Below are 14,809 nucleotides of genomic sequence, written 5' to 3'. Positions count from 1 at the left end.
ACAAAAGGCCCTTCATTACTGGTTGGTTGGATCGCTGCTGTAAAAGGTATAGCTGTCCAGAAGTAGAACAAGTTATCTAAGATGAGTAAAATTTGTAACACAAACATACATTAGCAAAGATGAATTGGGGTTCTTTTTTTCTCTTAAGAAAACATGACAAATACTCAGAAGTAATTGGCTAAATTATACATCCATAAAAAGAAACAGGATGACAAACTGAAAAGCTGAAACATGGAAGTTCAGATGTTGACACCTCATGTATTAAAGCTATTAAGTATGACTTTCTCTTTTGGTTTATTTCCTTGAGCAATTCATATTAAAATTGCTTTCAACCTCAATTTCATTATCTGTATAGGTTTAAAAACAAAAATCAAAGAGGGCTACACAGAATAACATGGATTACCCCTGGAAGTCAAGGATTTTGCCCCTAGGTTTGTCAGTAATTAAAACCATAAGCAACAAAGATATGAATAAAAATCTCAGGACAAAATTCCTTACTAAAATCTCTCTCAGTACTCCTATTTATAAGTGCCAAATTCATAGCATCTCATTTCTCATGCTGATCAGTCCAAAGAATTGGGTTAGGGTTAGGGTTACAGAACTGTAAACAGAAATATGAATGTATCCAACCATGCATTTATTCACAGCTTCTCCTTTAGTTTTTCTCCCCATTTCCTTTACCAGATTACAATTATTCTCTATAGATTGCCACTAGTTCTCTGTAACTACACAAAGCGTCAGTAAGATTCAACCTCCAGTAACACAAAGTGCATTTAAGCTCCGGTTAACTCAAAACAAAGTAGAAACAAACCAACAGAGAAAAAATATGCTCTCTTCCACCAAAAGTAATTTTTAAAATGGTATTTTCCATTTGTGAAAGAATTATAAACAAAAAAGTAAAAAGATAATGAATTGTAACAAGTTTTTTCTTACATTTTAAATGTATTTCAATATGATGTATTTTTAATGTCAAGAGAATCAAATCTCGTGTTCCCATACCAGACTTCCACTGGGCTTAACAAAGTTTGCTTTCACTGAGCACTCAGATAACAGAAGAATCACAGATGCATAAAAGGTGACTGATACAGGAGCTCAAATAAAGTACAAAATAAATACCAATAAAGAGAAATAAGTCACTACCTTTCTTTTTGGAGTCTTTCTTTGTGCTGGTTTTAACAGCCACTTGAAGTTCTGTCTCAGTTGACATCCTATATCCTTAGTCCTCTTCACACAGATCCAGGATCTCGGTCAGGCTCATTTAGAAAGTCTCTCCAAGAGAATGATTTAGCCTTTCAGATACTATAACCCAAACAGTTCATCTCATTCACTCCTTTCAAGTGCTGTTAAAGAAGGAAACAAAAAGTAACAATCATTTTCTGAGATTCAAACATAACAAAAACCAAAGCAAACCATTGCAAGCTTACTGAGGAAGAAACCTATGAAGTCTTCTGACTACAGAGTCAACGGCCAACAATTTTAGATGCTTAAACACAGTCATCTAGCCCTGCTTGAGATGTTTTGGCATATTCAAGCTGTCTTCACAGGCTACAGACACAGCATGGCATAGAGAAGTCCTGTATTTCTGGACCAGCAGCTGGAGGACAAAGACTACAATCCAGGAAGTGGCTGGAAATGTCATCAAAAGCAAACAACTCTGCAAAGACTCAACTCTTAAACGCAACATTTCCAAGGAAAAAAAAACATATTGCCAGATGCTAAGTTCAGATTTTTACTCCTCGAATGCTCTTTTAATGCTTTCACTGTCTTACTTGAACAAAGACAAATAAAAAATGTATGCATTACTCATAATGAGAGCATCGCACTTTGCTACTCCTCTTGCTTATGATAATGATTTCAGGATAAAGAAATCTGCCTCCATATAAACAAAGCTGTAATTCTTAACACCCATCTAGTAATTTTTCTTGCAAAGGACTCTGAAAATACAGTTAATTAAGCCTACATAACACGAATAGGATAGGAGGCAAAAAAGAGATAACATTTAGGGAGCAAACTACAGCTTTATGTGAGGTGTTTTTGTTGGGGGATAGATAATATACTGTGAACCCAAAATAGTCACCGTATAAATGTGCTGGAGCAGTGTGAGGACTAGGGATACATGGGCTGCGGAGGCAAAGAATACACAAAGAACAACCAACCAACCAAAGAATAAATCATGACTCCCATTCTTACTGCTGGTCCTTCTTGCTTTGAAGGATGAGCCACCTACTTCAGCCAGTCTGTTGAGGGCAGAGGACCACACTGTCCCAAAGCCATTTGTCATGATGTTCCCTCAACTAAATGCATCTTCTTATTGTCCTTTCTCTTTGTGAAAAAGCTCTCATTATTAGCACAATTACAGTGAAGTCCATCTGGCCTGTCTGAACAGCTGCCCAGTTATTAAATAACTACTTGATATTGATATTTACCCAGCCTATCAGCTGGTTAGCTGGCAGAGATTAACTACAGTTATAGTTATTTACTAATGCCCCTTCTTTGTCATTTAAGAAAGTAATAAACTGAAAACATTGAAATAATTCTGACAATTTAAATCACTGTGAAGCCACTACTACTTTTCCAATTCAGGCTCTTTTAACACTTTAAAATGCTTCAGTAACATTACACTGCCATGCAGCGTCAGAAGTGATTTAATATTGCTGAAGTGTGTCAGGGGCTTTCTTTAATAAGCTTTTCCAATTTGTATGTGTATTATAGAATATTCAAAGATAGCTTTTCTAACTCTGCTGAACTGAATTTAAGATACAGAATTCCCTGTTCCTCCTATACGGTATCTGAGTAAGTGCCATGATGGAAAAAAGTGGGGAAAATAAGGCAATTTACAAACTGAACAGTGCTTTCTAAATACACGTTTTTGGAACACATGAATGAACTCAAAGCATTTTCATTATCATTATTAGTCAAGAAAACAGTAGAAAAGGAGAAAGCAAATGAAGGTTGATCAAAGAGATAAAAAAATAAGGTAACAGCCCCAAGACAAGCTTTCAGGATCTGAAGCACTCTTAGGCCAGGTCCACAGACGGGGAGATGTCTCTCCCCCAAGCATGGTCAGGGTGGAACATGATACGCAGTGACCATCACGCCTAGGCAAGGATCCACATGCTCACTGTGCTGTGAGGGAACCACCTCACCCCACTGCTGATGGAGCTGCTCTTCACTTATGCTTGAAATCCCCCCATCAAGCAGGAGGAAAGCGCTGCAGAGAACAGATGTCCCCTGCAACCCCCATTCCCTTACCCTCCCCCTGCACACAACCCGATTTAATAATATTTAGTTTCACAGCACAGTAGGGATGCATTGGTCTTTACAGCTCAGTGGAACTTACTTAAAGCATCCTCGAGTCACAGCTGGATTGACAGTGTATTCTTCTAGAATTTGGATTTATATTAACCTAAAGCTAAACTGCAGAACTTTACAGGAAGCACTAACATGAACCACCTAACAAAAGGAATACGTTTATAATATGTCCATTTTTAAAACCAAAACAAAGAAAAACTAAACACAAAATACCCACAGGGTCAAGAGTTAAGCAAGTCTTAATGTCTCAGAATTGTACATACAAAGCATCAAGAATGTAATCTCCTATTGACAGCTACTTTCAACAGGGTAGCTGAAACAGTAGCATCTGAATGGCGCTGAGTACTTTAAACAACAACATATGACCACTATCTCACTTAAAACTCTCCAGAAAAGCTGTATCCCCTCGAGGCTATCCCACTGAGTAATATTTATCAACGAAATGCATGTCTGGTTTTGGACAGGTTCACATATTGATTTACTTTAAAACTTAATCAGGTCATACTTCCGAAGGCTCACAGCTCCTTGAATAAAGTAATAGGTAGCTTTGTAAAGGAGCACATAAACATCTGTCAGATGCAAGCTATAGTTCAAATTGAATCTGTTACAGAGACGATTCCTCCAAAAGCACAGGTCTTTCTGCAAGCTACATTAGTAAACTTTCCTATGCCATCCATATTTCAGCCGTTTATTACCCAGATGAGGATGGCAGTCAATCTGCTCATCACCGCAACAGCTTTTATTGTCTCCTCCAATCTAGGTCACCGTTGTTAACTACTATCGCCTTCCAACTGTGGGAAGTACTGCAGCATGTGTTTTATCAATGAGATGCTGTTTTCTTTGATCAGCTCTGCCACGTTTCTCTCCCAGCTCTAAAGGCAGAATTTTGCTAGCTGCATTTAAAAAAGAATCCATCATCTTACACATATCCTTTTGAAAGATCTTCTTGTGTGCCTTATTACTGTTCCAGCCACAATGTTATGTGCATGCCTCAGCTTTTCCTAAAGAGGATTCAGAGCTCTTCGTTTTAACAAAATACTGACATCTTCTGCCCCCTTATTAAATGACTACAGCAGGAACACACAATCAGCGCATTTGGGAATTAACCAGCTTTTAATTCCAAGAGAAGCCTTAAGCCTGCATTCTGCATTACTCCTACACTGCCAGAAAACCTAAAGCCTTGGTGAAGAAGTATTTCTGTAAATTCACTTTACAGCTGGGATTAACACAGGTTGGACCTTTGATGTGCAGGGAAATTACTCACATGCTCCATCCGCCTCCCCCCCTGCATCTATAAAACAACAACTTCTGTCAAATCATTTGTCTTTTCAATCACACTTGAGCAAGCTCATGAAGGGGTTATCAGGCGACTTCCCTTGGACCAGGTTATGAAGGAGGTCAGACCCAATTGTAATAATTCCCCTCTGGGTTTAAAATACATGAATTTATTAATTTTCTTCAGGGTTTCAAAACTTAAGAAGTTCCCTCCCCCTGAAACCAATTTCCATCTGCTTCTCTAAAGGAAAAGCAGTCTTAGAAAGGATTTGTAACTAAACCCTGGCATTCCCTAGGAATTTAAGTTCTCCACAGTCCCAAAGTGGGATTTGACAAGAGGATGGTACCTCCCAAATGCTGGCTTGACAAAACAAAACCTATGCTGTTATCCTTAGCTCTTGCTTTTATACCTCCCACGTCTTGCAATTCATTTCCTCCAAAGCACCCAGTATAATGGTAATTATAAATATAAAAAACCCCAGTATAATCTGTAAGGGAAAGCTGATGCCTGTGATTTTGCAAGTGTTAAAATCCAAGTATATTAAAAGGGCAAAATGTGACAAAACTATTTTAAAAGGGCTGTGATCCTGAAGAATGGAAAACAGTTGAAGCATGAAGGACTTCTAGCCAGGGAGAAAAACGTTACTCATCAACTTCTCATCTAACCCAGAGAACTTTGATGGGACCGCACAAAGACAGACAGTGCAAACTCAGTGCACACTGCCACCAGTGCCCTTATACCCTTCAGAGAGAGAAGGCCATGAAACCCTCTAAAACTGCGCACCCTATTTTGTACTCATCAGCTCATTTCCCTAAGGGTCAGCTCTTGTGCACATCCTACTTGGTATCAGAGTATTCATCTTTTACATAAGGAACTACACTAATTCCAAACCCAAACCCAAGGGACTGCTCCAAAAGCCACTTATGTATTTCAGTTAATAAAGCCTGTAAGTAAGAACCAGAAAACAAGGAAAATGAGGTAAAAAAAGAGCACTTAAGATATTGACACAGAAGGGAAAAGGAGGATGAAAAGAAAAGCAAACAGGGGAAGCTGTCTGTGTATATACTTCATTAAAGCAAATTCTGTAACAATGTGGTTAGCAGCAAAATCTAAGCCAACTCATGCATTCAAACTCTGTCTGGCCTGCAAAAGAAAATAACCTCTGTTAAGCCTGCTGCATGTGCCCAGTCCCTCTTCTCTAGTTTTGTCATTTGCCCACAGAACAGCATAATAAACTGCTTCTAGTGACAAAGTCAAGAGAATCTCTCTTAGAGCACCACATCTCAATCATTGCTTTTTCCTACGATTTCTTCACTGGTGTCTCTGTAGCCTGTAATGGTGAAAGGAAGCTTACTGTTCATGTGCACAGACTGAGATCCCACACAACAATTCATTCCCTCAGCAGCCAAGTGGCCTGGAAAACTCCTGAAATTCCCCTCTGCAAATAACAAACACCCCTCTGAGATCCAACACCCTACTTCTGCCCCCTCCCTCAGCTAAGCAGCTTACAAAGACTTGCGACTGCCTCCATATTCCATACTCTGTTTTGTTTGGGCTAAAATGAACAAGTCCTCCCTTCCACCCCTGATTTTCTATATATTAAGGAAGGAGATTTATGTGCTTTATTATGCTGTTTGTGCTAAGTCTGTAATGAGACAGGAGAATGGTACTTCCCAATTAACCCTTTTTAATTCTTCTGACACCAGAAAACTACTTTGCACTTACACCATAACATTGAATTTCTTTTTCTGTACAATATTTATAAAATACTTTCCATATCTCCTGAAAATAATAAGCTCTTTAAAAAAAAAAAACCCTACAAGTAACTAAGGCAAACAACATGTTTTATTAAATTTATTGTGGTTTACAATATGCTTCATTATTCTATCTCTAGGGCATGTTACAGGCATTCTACTCAGTTCCTCACATGGCGTAAATAGCATCACTGAAGCTGATTTACCACTACAAGAGCATCTTGGCAAAAAATTGACCTATAAAATATTTCCAAAGTAAGATGTTTATTAGTATTACAATGACAGGAGGAATAATTACTACAATTCCTCCTGGACATCACTCCATACAGTTGTGAATACTACACACTCCACCTCACCAATTATTCACCAGAAGCGCTTTGAATTTCCTACTCGTCAAAAATGCTGACTGGATTAAAAAGATGCTTTTCACAGGAATTAATTGATTTCATCAATATTTTTAATGGGGAATTGCTATATTTTGTATTAATGTTACAGTTCCTATTTTACATTCTAAAGGACAGAACTTTGGGAACAAAGGCAAAACAGCAGACATCGACCTTGCTTTAACAGACTTTTTGAAATATTCAGAAGTATGGCATTTTGCATTCAGGAAAAACTAGATGGACATAGAATCACAGGATAGGTTGGGTTGGAAGGGACCTTAAAGCTCCTCCAGCTCCAACCCCTGCCACAGGCAGGGACACCTTCCACTGGAGCAGCTTGCTCCAAGCCCCTGTGTCCAACCTGGCCTTGAACACTGCCAGGGATGGGGCAGCCACAGCTTCTCTGGGCACCCTGTGCCAGCGCCTCAGCACCCTCACAGGGAAGCACTTCCTAGTATCTAAACTAAATCTCTCCCTGTTTGGTTTAAAGCCACTCCCCCTTGTCCTATCACTACATACCCTTGTAAAAGGAAAGGTAAAAAAATTATGTCAGTTCATAATTTCTCTGAGGGAGGGTATTCAAACGCCTTTAAGAAGAACTCCTAGATTAGAGCCAGTCACTAAAGACCAAGGGCTTTCTTTCAATGCCTTTACCCTGAAATTCATCTCCTTAAAAACTTCATACTATCTCAGCATAAAAAAATATAAATAAAAGTAAAAAAAAACCAAAAACCCACAAAAAACCCCAAAAACACAACACCCCCCCAGTCCTGAGAACCCAGAACTCACTGCTCTGCTCTGTTGCTGACTAGAGCCAGTGCTGCAGAATTCCAGTGCTGCTGTCGTCCCTCCAGTTAGTCTGATTTCCTACTGGACCATTTCCTACTTCAACTCTATGAAATAACATTCAATATCCCTTCCACTGGTTTTGTCAACACCTACCTCTTCTTTCAGCCAGGTATGTATGTTGGAGCATCATCATGCAACATCCCTGTGCAGCAGGGATGCAACTCCAGCCCAAGGAGCTGAAAACGAGAACAAACCCCCTGTGTGCTGGGGGAATAAATACAACACACATTGTTCCTTTAAGCGTATTTGTCTGCTCCAACATGCAAAACTCAAATGAAAGTGATATTTGTAAGCTTCTGCAGGGCACTGTATTAAAAAAACAGCACTGCCACTGAATGGAACTTCACATCATTCCTCCAATACTGAGAGGCTGCTATGTTACCAGATAACATAGTAAGTTGTTCAGATTGGACTAGAAATTCCCAGTGCTCACAGTGAAACTGAATTACCTAAATGCTTTTCCTATATGAATTGTGTTACACCAAGACTTTACTATACCCAGATTACTATGCTGCCAACCCTGAAGCAGAAAAAGAATTTCTGATAATGCTTTGCAAGAACAAACAAGAAACAAAACTCACAAAGTGCTACAAATACTGCCCAGGCACAGCCTGCCTGTGATCTAAGCCCCACTGGTAGAAAAGTGCCTTACCTCCATTAAAGTCAATAAAGCCACACCAGCACAAAATCAATAGCACTACATTTGACTTATATTGGCGTAACTCCATTGATTTTAATGGAGTTGGAGTTACACCAATTTTATGCTGGTGTATCTGCATTAGTGTCAGTGAAGTTATGCCGGCGTGACTGATGTAAACAACACCAGACCAACCAACCCCTATACGTCTGAAATTCAATGTCATTAACTGTAAAGCAACAAGAAAATGCAAATCTGTACGTTACCAAAGCGGGGTCTTTGGAATTTATATCTGCAAAGCAGAAGAGCTCTTTTGTGATCCTCTTGCCACCAAAGAAACAGAGTGAAGACTAAGAAGGGAAAAAGGACAAAGTACACAGTTGGGATCACAGTATTCTGTAATTAGAGCTGTTAAATGATTACTAAAGCGCAGTGGTGCAATCATCACACTGAAGGAAAGGGAGAAGTATGCAGTCAGGAGCATCACCAGGGAGAAGGTAAATGCAATGTCAGTGACACCACGTTTTATATTTAAATGCAAATTCCTCACAACCAGGATTTGTGCCTTCTAATTGGAAGAAAAGGTTACAGAAATAAATATCTCGCATCCCGGACAGCTCAGCATGTTTTTAAGTGGCACATAAGTTGAAGGCAACTGACTCATTTCCTGTCCTCTATAGAAATATCTCAGTTCAGCTCTTTTCTCCTTTTAATTCAAGATGACTTCCTTAATACTGCAAGTGAGACTGAACTGGGAGTTACCCTCTCATTCAATTTAAATACAATACAGAAGAAAATCTACACAAGACCCACCTTAAGCTGTACTTCCTAATCTGAAGTCAAGCTTGAGGTGATGCTTTACACTGGCCTTCTTAATGGATGTGAATTTTGCACCAACTTTTCCAGGTCTCTTTGAGATTTGCTCAGCCACAGGAGCTCACCTGTACATCCTGCCCTTCAATTTTCCCAATGCTTCCTGACATTCTGGCAAAGCAAAGCAAACTTTCCTAATGTCAACAACAACCCCCTCTGCCAGGATCTTGATTCACTGCTATTTTTCAACACTCAGCCCTTGTGCCTTGACAGTTAACCATTAGGAAAACTAATCAGAGGACTTCACCTTGCTGTAAACGGACTTTTGATTTATTGCATTAAACCCAACCACCAGACTTTTACCAAAGTTCCTGGTCTAGCAGAGCAAAGGGGAAAAAGCAAAAAGCTTTCTGAGACTGTAAGGATGAATTTACACACTCAAGCAAAAGTGATTTTTACACTGTTGTTCTGCAGCTGACAAATATCACTATTTTAAACTAATAAATGACTTTTAGCTACAGAAATACTTTTGACAGTTTCATTTTAACTCTCCAGTCTTCAGACCAGCAATGCCAGTCATGAAGGTAATTCCACATGACTGCGAAGAGGAACAGCAGGCAGACTTCTGAACAGTACCAAACAGAAGTATTTGGGAATGGCTGCTAGATTTTATTGGAGAGATTTCAAACCATACATAATTTTCTTGAATTCACTTATCTGTTCTCATCTTATTTGTGAATGCAGTGCCTTGTATCTGATTATGCTACAGACTGCCTCTGCTTTGTATCAGTAAGAATGTTAACCACTTTATAACAGAAGAAGCACCTCCCACAAGAAGTCAGGCTCTGTGCATCTTCTGTTGGTGTGTTAAGGTTCAGCAGTGTTTCTAAATAATAAAAGATGGCACTTTTCCCACAGCTGGAAAATACACAAAAGGGGAAAAATCCAACCCTTGAAACTACGTGGGCCAGGTGTTATTTTCTGTATCATAATTCCATACAGAGAAACACCCATACACGGAAACACACCAGTCTCCACTCCGCTATAATCATGCAGCTGGAGACATCTACATGACCATATCACGCACATACAAAATCAAAGTCTAACTGAACAGGTTAGGGACCCTGTAAAAGGAATTACTTATAGCAAATATCAAGACACTGCAGGGTTAAAATGTCAGGAAAGATGCCTAAAGGTGCTCTTGAGCATTCAGATAGAGAGCTCTGAAGTAGTTACACAAGTATACAGACCTGCACGAGTGGTATTGCATCCCAAAACCATGCTTATTCTCTAAACATTTCTTAAAATCACCCAAGTAGCATGCAGTGAGGACCCATTCACCTTCCACTGTCATGCTACGGCTTATTCTCTCTTGGAAGCAATTACAGGACAAATGCCAAGCTACAGAAGGTATTTTTCCAGCAGCAGCATCTGGCTTCTTGGCAGACTCCTCAGGCAATTTTATTGGAAGCTTTAGAGATGCTACTGGGTCAGTCCTAGTTATATTGCTCATGAGCTGTCCGGCGGTTTCTTCTTCCTAGATGTCATAATCCTTCTGATTTACCTTGAAGGAATGAGCACACTTTTATCCATTTCAAAAAACAGCTGACCTGCAAGGCATTTAAGGGCTGTCTGCAGAGACAGAGTAAAAGTCACTGGTCTAAATCTGTATACCTTTGAGCCAGCAGCATTTCAGCATCCATTGCTTAATGCATCATCAAGGAAACAAGTATGCCATGCAAAAAACTCTGTGTGTCTTACCGGTAAATTGAATGCATTCCTTATGATTAAAGGAAAAAGCATATGATGCATGACAAATTAATTAGTGGGAGGAAAAAAAAGGTAATCTGGGGCAGCAGCAAATCTGTGCTTTTATTTAAGATGAACTGCTGTCACATAGTGGAGACAGTGCTATGCTGTATCCCATCATAAGAGACAGTGCACATGGAGTCAAGGAATGCTTCTGGCAGACAGCAGGCATAAACTGAAATACAAGGGGGTCTGCTAAGTCAATGGAAGGAAAACAATCTCTGAGAGTCCGCTTCTTGCAACTCCTCTGTTAAACGTGCTGCCCCCGAGGGTAAAGGGGGCATGTGGAAGACAGCCCATGTCCTCCCCTCTCCCGATGCCCTGGCCCTTCCCCCTCTCCAAGCCTAGCAGCTAAGATCTGCATTATTCTGCAGCTGTGATCATGATTAATCCTCATCCAGAAGGATGAAAGACAGGATGCTGCTTTTACCCTCCCTCTTTGCATACCAACAACATCAAGTCCACAGTAAAAAGGCTTTATGTCCGTTTAGAGCAGTCCTTTACAATCAGTGCAGAGAAAGGGGATAGAATGGTATAGAAAGTGCATTTATAGCCCATAACACAGGTGAAATCCTGCTTTTTAGGACTTCTGTGTAATTACTTACAAGAAATATGTTCCTTATTTAAATAACTGAAAAAGCAGATGTGTTCTAAATTACTACTTTTCTTTCTTTTTCAAGACTTTCCCACAAAGGTGGCATCGTGTGTCCCCCCTCCTTTTTATTTCAAGAGCTTTCAGAGATGTTAGAGTAAGAAACTCCCACAAAATCCTGTACTAAGTTATTTTTGAGGGAAAAAAGACCTAATGCCCAAAGGTAAATGTTACAGGTACACGAAATGTACACTATAATTTAATAAAGGGCTACAGATCTTGGATTTTCAGTAACAGGAGTACACTGAGCAACATAAGAGAAGATTGACAGCACTAAGAAAGATGCACATATCCAGGTCAAACAAAAAGCCAAACAGAGCTGTCATCAGCACAGTGCAACTAAATCCAACCAGACACAGAATTCAGACTTGGCTAATGCGAATTGACTAATATAATTCCATTTTATGCAGGGCAAAACATATTCCGATTATAGGCCAGTGATGCTTGCAAGTTCCAAATTTAGGTGTCATTAGAGCCAGGTGAACCGTTAAGTGAGCTAATCTGAATTTTACCCATAGCACAGATTTGTGCTGTCCAAAAAATGAACTTCTAAGATGTAAACCATGTACTCACTCTCATTACTTTATATGTCTTTTGGATAACCCCATTCATCAATTAAAATGTCTGCAGAATCCCAGAACTCACTGACAATGAAGCCTGGGTTTTAAAATGCCGTGCAACACACGCTGAAAAATCAATTATTTAGGCTCCAGTACCCAAACAGAAGTTACTGGCACACTAGAAAGGAAGCCATATTTCAGTAGGGATGTAGCACAGATTCCCTTGTTTACAAGCTTGTTTTTGCAAAGTACAAAGCAATCTCAATGATCAGGTGAACATTTGAATGCATGGTGAAGACTAAACTTCAGTGGTGCCCTAGATTTCACTGACTACACAAACGAGATTAAAGCCACACACACAAGCAGACAGAAGGCTTCCTAGATGCAGAGAAGATCTAAAATATTTTTATAAGCTCTCTTTGATTAGAAGGTAGATTTAGATGAGATATTAGGAAAAATTCTTCCCTGTGAGGGTGCTGAGGCGCTGGCACAGGGTGCCCAGAGAAGCTGTGGCTGCCCCATCCCTGGCAGTGCTCAAGGCCAGGTTGGACACAGGGGCTTGGAGCAAGCTGCTCCAGTGGAAGGGGTCCCTGCCCATGAATTGGATGAGCTTTAAGGTTCCTTCCAACCTAAACTGTTCTATGATTTGACAGTCTTAACAAGGCCTGTAAGTTAAGAGTAATCAGGAATAACCATCAAATGAGTGTGCTTCAGCAAAGAAAATCAATTAACAATATAAGTAAAATGTTGATCTACTTTGCACACTCCTGAAACACCCAGTACACTTAAAACAATGTACAGTATAATCAGGGATAACATAACCTAATCTGGAATAAAGACTCTGCTATCAATTTAAAGTAGTTGTTCAGCCAGCCGAGTTTAAAGCCACTAGGTGAAGAATTCCTAATCCAATTAAAGCAAGAGGGAATTTAGGAATGCAGAACTTAATTATTCTACTTGGAAGGTAGCCAGGACCCTTGGGTTAAGCATCCTTGTGAAAGTGCAATAGGAACTCGAAGGACTGCAAGTAGTCAGACCCTTGGCTCTGCTTCTCCTTTGAGCAGGGTACCTCTGGCAGCCACATGCTCTGTAGCTAAGCCCCAGGGAAGACACCAGCTCCTGAATGACAGCATTTCTAGCAGCTCCCCATAAGCTTCCTCTCGATGCCCACCATTAGGCAGAGTTTGGCTCTGCCCAGATTGTGAAATCATACAGGCTCTCCATACAATATGGTGAGACAGTAGATGATACCCAATTAAAGCCATTTGGGTAAATATGTGTTCAGTGATGTTATTGCCTATGTGTCACTTGAACATTCTGGATTATTTGGGGTTTTTTCAGTTCCACAGACTAAATAGCAAGCAGCAATAATATTAGTTGTGGAACAAGTGTGATGTTTGCATTACCCACTCCAGTTAATTAATGAAAATAATGACAGAGTTACAAATACCAGACATTATTAAGAACTTGAAGACCATCCTATCCACTTCTCTGCCAAGGAGGATTTGTTCTGAACAGCACATTCTTCTGTTCTTCATCAAGCCTTCTTAAATGACGCCAGCAGTAAGAGTCACATCTGCTTCCTTCAGAGGCGTTCATACACTCAGACTGATTTGGAGGAAGAAGTAAAATCCAAGAATTGCCATTCTGCCAACTTCATATCATTATTCTGAGTTAACTGCAAGGAGATTATCTTGAGCAATTACTCTCGTCCCTCACTGCACATACATTCCAAATACCTGTAATCCTCACATAGCTCAGCTCTATCAGTGTTAAACCAATCTATCTCCTTCAGGTAAGATCTAATGCTAAAATCACATACCACTGGGTTTATAACCCAGACTATTACAGTCTCCATTATTAAATACTGCTTATTATTTTGTACTTACAAAGTCAGGGAGATGTGATTTTATTGCTTGCAAATCATTCTTACATTAGTCTTACGCTGTTATAACTTCACTCTGCTTTTCCAGATAAGCTTTTCATTTTCTGCATATTTAAATAGTAACTCTAATTATCCCTACTTGATTGCCCTTCTCTTGCAAAGCCTTTCCACAGCATCATCTGCAGTGAATTCTTCCTCCTACTTAGATTTTTAAACAGCCCAATATACATCATATTCTTTACTTTAATAAGAGCAAAGAGGTGTGTGAGGGGGGGTGTTTGAAAAACATGGATCTCTTCAGTATTCATTTTCCAAACACACAGCAAGAAGGGCAGATTCCTGATTATTCCATCAATAATAATCACAGAACAGGGCCTAGCAATAAAGTCAATTAAAAATAAAAAGGAAAAAACCCTGTAAGACTATTGACATGGTATTAGATCAGTGAAGAAAACTTTGGTTCATTGTCTAAAACCACACTTAAAAGCATTTTCTGGATCTCCTTCCAACCATAGGCACAGACAACACTTCACACTTCCAGTTCATAAGTACACAGGAGCTACATGTGGCTAGATGGTAGCTGCAAGGAATGCTATTTAATTCATTAACTCAGGTAATCCATTCAAAGAAATGCATATTACAGTAGCCCAAAACATGATAATAAATTCTGAGTGAAAATTAATAATTTTTTTAGTCTTTTAGGTCATTTGTATAGAGATTTTGCTATTTTGGATACTCACAACATATTTTGGCTTAATTATAATGACGTTTGGCAATATGATGTGGTTAAAGTTGCTTGATATTTTCCAGTATTAATTCTCTTTTTAGCTTCTTATAACTTTACCAAAGCAATGTGTGTCTACTGGAGCTGATGTCTTG

At 39.4% G+C, this 14,809-nt stretch overlaps 1 protein-coding gene across 1 annotated transcript in view; it reads right to left on the bottom strand.

Moving 5' to 3' along the window:
* DAB1 (DAB adaptor protein 1) overlaps positions 1–14,809 on the bottom strand; it is a 477,301-nt gene that overhangs the window by 116,346 nt on the left and 346,146 nt on the right. Inside the window, exon 3 of the mRNA XM_031050757.2 lies at positions 1,141–1,340. Coding sequence (XP_030906617.1) covers positions 1,141–1,207 — 67 coding nt within the window. The 5' untranslated portion in view covers positions 1,208–1,340. The remainder of the gene's footprint in view (positions 1–1,140; positions 1,341–14,809) is intronic.

Source organism: Melopsittacus undulatus, chromosome 6, assembly GCF_012275295.1.
Source record: "Melopsittacus undulatus isolate bMelUnd1 chromosome 6, bMelUnd1.mat.Z, whole genome shotgun sequence".
In the NCBI taxonomy this organism is placed as follows: domain Eukaryota; kingdom Metazoa; phylum Chordata; class Aves; order Psittaciformes; family Psittaculidae; genus Melopsittacus; species Melopsittacus undulatus.
The sequence above is the reverse complement of the archived record's forward strand: the minus strand, read 5'-3'. Positions and strand labels throughout refer to the sequence as shown.